The 5649-nt window shown below is 32.5% G+C and overlaps 1 protein-coding gene across 1 annotated transcript; it reads right to left on the bottom strand.

The window, feature by feature from the left end:
• Positions 1-3354: 3354 nt before the first annotated feature.
• LOC109801137 (uncharacterized) lies at positions 3355-4550 on the bottom strand. Its single transcript, XM_020362138.3, has one exon. It carries the CDS (start codon positions 4515-4517, stop codon positions 3588-3590), a length of 930 nt encoding a protein of 309 aa, XP_020217727.1. The 5' UTR covers positions 4518-4550; the 3' UTR covers positions 3355-3587.
• Between the last annotated feature and the right edge of the window lie 1099 nt (positions 4551-5649).

Here is a 5649-nt window from a genome sequence, read left to right as displayed (position 1 = left end):
TCCTATTTATCCAGGTACGGGGGAAAAGGAGATTATTTATATGTAGAGTTACATGAGGGAATTGGGTAGAGGAAGAGCCCTTAGGGTTATGAATAATTTTATAATTATTTCTGTTTGGAGAATTAATTATCTTATGTGATTCTATATATATTGAGGATTACGAATATATATGTTTAACTTGTAAAAATGATGCTCTGGGAGAGAGAACGAAATTATGTAAGTTAGGTTGTGAAAAATTGGATGATTTCTGTTTGAGAAATTGAGGATCCCATTAGATTCTGTATGTGTTGAGGATTATAGATATGCTAATAATTTGTAAGAATGATGATCTGAGAGGGAGAACGAAATTGTAGAAAAGTGCCTGTGAGTTAGGTTTTGGAACAATTGGGGATTTTACTGTTTACGTTAAAATTATATTAAATTGATAATTCTGTTGTTTGTTATATTAGTTTATGAATGTTATTGTTATATTATTTGATGATCTAGATGATGAATTACTTGAGGGGTATGTGAATCACCATTTTGTGTGGATTATGTGTGTATTGTGGAATTGAGATGTGGATGTGGATGTGGATGTGGATGTGGATGTGGATGTGAATGAGATGTGATTGTGGTTCTTCACACCTATGACCAGGGGTAAGCACGGCCCGAGATTGTTACATGAGTATCGTGACCTTGGTTAACATGTCAGGGGTGAGCACGGCCCTAGGTTAGGGGTAACGTGACCTTGGCACAGTGTTATATAAGGGGTGAGCACGGCTCTGGATTGTTACATGAGTATCGTGACCTTGGTTAACATGTCAGGGGTGAGCACGACCCTAGGTTAGGGGTAACGTGACCTTGGCACAGTGTTATATCAGGGGTGAGCACGGCTCTAGATTGTTACGTGGGTATCGTGACCTTGGTTAACATGTCAAGGGTGAGCACGACCCTGTGATAGGGATAACGTGACCTTGGCACAATGTTATATCAGGGGTGAGCACGGCTCTGGATTGTTACATGAGTATTGTGACCTTGGTTAACATGTCAGGGGTGAGCACGACCCTAGGTTAGGGGTAACGTGACCTTGGCACAGTGTTATATCAGGGGTGAGCACGGCTCTGGATTGTTACGTGGGTATCGTGACCTTGGTTAACATGTCAAGGGTGAGCACGGCCCTGTGATAGGGATAACGTGACCTTGGCACAGTGTTATATCAGGGGTCAACACGACCTGAGATTGTTAAATGGGTAGCGTGACCTTGGCATAGTGTGAAGTGCAAGATTTGTGATGATTGGTGTGATTGAGAATTATGACGTGATGACGATGCATGATTGATTAAAATACGATATGTTGAAATATTTATGAATATCAAGTTATAATGAGATAATATGTTGTGTTTTCTTATGTGCTATATATATAGATGTTTTCTTTTCTCACCGTGCGATTTATGGATATTTTAGGTGAGGAAGATCCGGCTACGAGTGGCATCTAGAATGCTAAAGGTTGAGTTGTGGGTATGCTATGATATTGTGACATCGGGGCAGAGGATTTTCTTTAGGACATAGATTGTTATATGGAATTAGAATTGTAAATATTATTTTTGAAAATCATTTGTAAACTCTCACGTTTCATTTTTATTGTGGTGGTTATTGAAGAATAATTTTGAAGATTCTCATGTGAACCCTTTTACCGAAACTAAAAATTGTTTTTGTTAAGTTTTCATTATTACAATATATGTGTTGGGGTAGTAAGGATGTCACAAGGGCCGCTCAATTTCTTGTTGTAATTGCTCTAAGCAAATTCTAGCTCGCTTATAGCGGAAAACTCGTTTATTTAAGTGAGCTAACATCACGTCTTAAAGGTGGTCTTTGTGTGGACTTGTTGAGATAGAGCTATTGATCTCTTTAAGAAAATTCTTTGAAAAAAGGCTCACTCAAAATGCATGTCATGGATCTTGGGGTGATGCTATGTTCACTTCTTTTGAGACTTTGCAACTTTCAAGTTTCATTCTCCGTGTGTCACATTTCAACAAAAGACTATTAAAAATACCTAATATTAAACAATTTTATCCTAAAAATAAGATTAACTCTAACTATGTATTTGTGGCTAAAAACATGATTATGAAGTATAAGATATATTTAATAATTACCTAAATTGGAGAAAAATTGTAGACATATTTAAAAATTATCAAGAATTCTCATCTTGTGTACATTCACGATCTCTAATAAATATTAATCATTTCTTCTAGTAATGAATACTTTATACCAATACTAAGGTAAAAAAAAACTATTCTCATTCAAGATGTTAATTTATATTATATATATATATATATATATAAAGATCAATCATCCGTTTATTTTAGAACTAAGTCTACTTAAATTACTCTGTTTAATAACTCGTATTCTGTATTAAATTTCAACTATCCAACCGTTGAATTTAAAGTTCTTAATATATAGATTAAGTTTGCAAATTCTTAAAAAATTTGAAAATCATTTGATATTTCGTTTCATTAATTCAAATCAAAGCATAAAATAATTTTATGATAATCTGTCAATTTGAATTAATGAAATAAAGTATTAAATGATTTTCAAATTTTTTAAAAAAATTTACAAACTTGATATATGCATTAAGAACTTTAAAAATTTGATGTAGAATACCAATTATTGAACAAAGTAAATTTAGGTAAACTTACTCCTAATGTAAATAAATTTCTTATATATATATATATAGAGTAAATGTAAATATTTTTTTCTATAGCTTTTAAATGAATAATAAAACTTCTTAAAATATTCTATGTATACATATTGTAGAATATTTTAAGAAATATTATTATTTATTTAAAAGTTATATATAGGAAAAATTATTTTACATTTACTTTAATTTCTATATATAGAAAGATATTCACTTATTTCACTCAATAATTTATGTTTTTTAAATCAAATTTTAACAATTTAATCCTTAAATTAAAAAACTTTAATTCATAAATCAAATTTACAAAATTTTAAAAAATTTAATAATTATATGATACTTCATTATATAAATTTATTAAGAATTTTTAATCTAATTATTAAATAATTAAAATTTAATATAGGATATGAGTTATTTAGTGAAATAAATCTATCAAAACTTATTCTACAAAGATGATAGATAGTTGTGGACACCAAAATAAAAATTTATTCATTTTATGTGGACTAAAAACATATTTAATTTTATATATATATAAATATATATACATTTTAAATATACATATTTTTTCTACAATAATTTAAATTAAACATAAAAGAATTAGGAACCTTGGATGACAGAAGATAACGCCAGCTAGACATAGACAACCACAGAAATCACAGAAAACAAGTAGATCACCGACAAAAATATACAAAATCAAATATGCTATTATAAGTATTTGCAACCACAATTTCATTCACTGATACGAGTGTCTACTCTTCAAACTACGTACATGAGACATTTATTTTGGTCACTGAGACAGAAGAAAAATATATCTGCACAAATCCATGGAAGGAACAAAAACAAAAAATATGTAGTCCTTAGAACAAAATTAACCCTACAATTTTCACAGTGATCGATTACCCTGTAAGGCAGTAACTTTAAACAGCAATATTAGAGAGCTTTCCATCATCTAAGAGAAAGCTAACACTGTCCTTCTCAAACTCCTCTGCAAGCTCACCATGATTAGCCTTGCAATATATGTACAGGACCGTGTTCACCGCAATGTTAGAAAGCATAAACTGTGCAAGGAAACAAGATTGCGACGCAGTGAATCCCCATTTGCACACTACAGTAACCCAGTTGCCGTTACCCCTATTAGAAGTAGAACTCATCGTGAAAAGTAAGTAGTTCCCCACAATGATCCCGGCGAAGAACCCATAGAAGAGAAAAGAAGATAGAGCCACCCGTTTCATTCCCTTGATCAACCTCGCACTTCTTCTTAGGGGCTCCAAACCCCAACATGATTCCACGACCACAATCACATGCACCAAGGTCCACTTGACTTGCAAATGTACCAGCACAAGTAGCAAAGGAAGCGAAACAAAGAACGCAATTAAGTAAGGGGGAAAAGAGTGTGGAATTGTTACACTGAAAAGGGTAGCCCCACTAATGAGAAGAAGCAAGAGAAGGCCATAGAAAAGTGAGATGAAAAAGAAGATGACATGGGAAACGACGGTGGTGGCGAGGAGGGGTAAGAAGGAGGTGGAGATGGAGTTGATAGCAGAAAGAAGGTTGACGGGTTGGTCGTAGAAGAAGTGGAAAACGCTGTTGGTGATGCTGATGACTCCAGAGTAGGAAAGGATGGAAAGGAAAAGGGAATAGAGGAGGTGAAAGAAGGGTTGGTGGTTTGTTGTTGAAGATGGTTTGGTGAAGGAATGGTTGAAGTTGAGAGGGAGGAGGAAGAGGAAGAGGAAGGAGAGGGGGAAGAGGAAGATGAGGGTGAGAGTGTGGAAGTGGCGAGAGTGTGCTTTGAATATTTTACCAGATTCAGAAAAGAGGTCCCTGAGCTTGAGGTTCTTGGAGGCCATGTGGAGGATAGAATATTTCAATGAGTTTTGTTAAGTTTTTTATGATCCTTTTATAAAGAAAAGCTTCGTGTATTGACTTGGCTTACAAACGCGTGGTTTTCCTTTAAGAATGAGAGACTTGTAGGTCCCAAGAAGATCAGAAAAGACGAGAAAAACGACGACTATTTCAGCGGAAATTAAGAAATACACAGGAAATTTCTTTAAAATGTAGAGTTAATACCGACTAGTGATTATGGTTTTTTTTTTTCCCTTTTTTTCTTTACACCAACATAGTCATATTCTTTCCACTAAAATATTATTCTGAATCCAATAAGAAATTTTAAAATGAACATTCTCATACAGTCAAACAAAATAAAATTTTAGCATAAAAACAACTATTCAATTACTTTTTTTTTAATCATATTGAATAACAATAAAAGAAAAAAAATCTTATAATTTATCTAATTTGATTAGGAATCATGTCATACTCTTTATCTTTCTCATTATCATAAATCTAATCCACTATCGATTTACGATCTGACTCAATAGTCATATTATAAATTATGGCAGAGTTTTGAAAATGGAACGATGAATTATGACAAATCTGCATTATTGAAAATTTAAGATCGGACCTCTTCACCGTTGAAGTTTCAATTGCGGAAAATAACAAGACAGCCGTTATGGAATATGATATTTTGTTTTCCTAATTTCAAAATTATACGTTTATTTCATAAATAATTTTAGATTTAAATATATTGTAATTCTATGCAAATATTGTTCTATTTTGTTTTAGTTCTTGCAATTTTTTTTATTATCAATTTTAGATGGTGATCTAGGGCTAGACAAGAGAAACTTGAAAAAATGAGGAACAATTAAATTATAGGAAGAAAAGCGGTGAAAAAGAAAACCCAAAAATAATGCAAAAATGAAAATGGTGTTCATGATGGATGTCGTCGGTGGATATCATTTGAGGTGATGGACGATGATGATATTAACATTGGCTTCAAATTAAAATTAAGAGAAAAGCTTGTCTGAAATGTTTGCAACATTGAAGACGTTGCTAAATGGAGTTTTAGAGATGGTTTAAAAGAGTTTTGCATATAATTTATAAATTGAATTGATATATAATATCTCATTTGCATCGGTTAAACTT

Source organism: Cajanus cajan, chromosome 3 (genome assembly GCF_000230855.2).
Source record: "Cajanus cajan strain Asha chromosome 3, NIPB_CcT2T_4, whole genome shotgun sequence".
NCBI lineage: Eukaryota > Viridiplantae > Streptophyta > Magnoliopsida > Fabales > Fabaceae > Cajanus > Cajanus cajan.
This window is presented reverse-complemented; position numbering and strand designations above follow the sequence as displayed.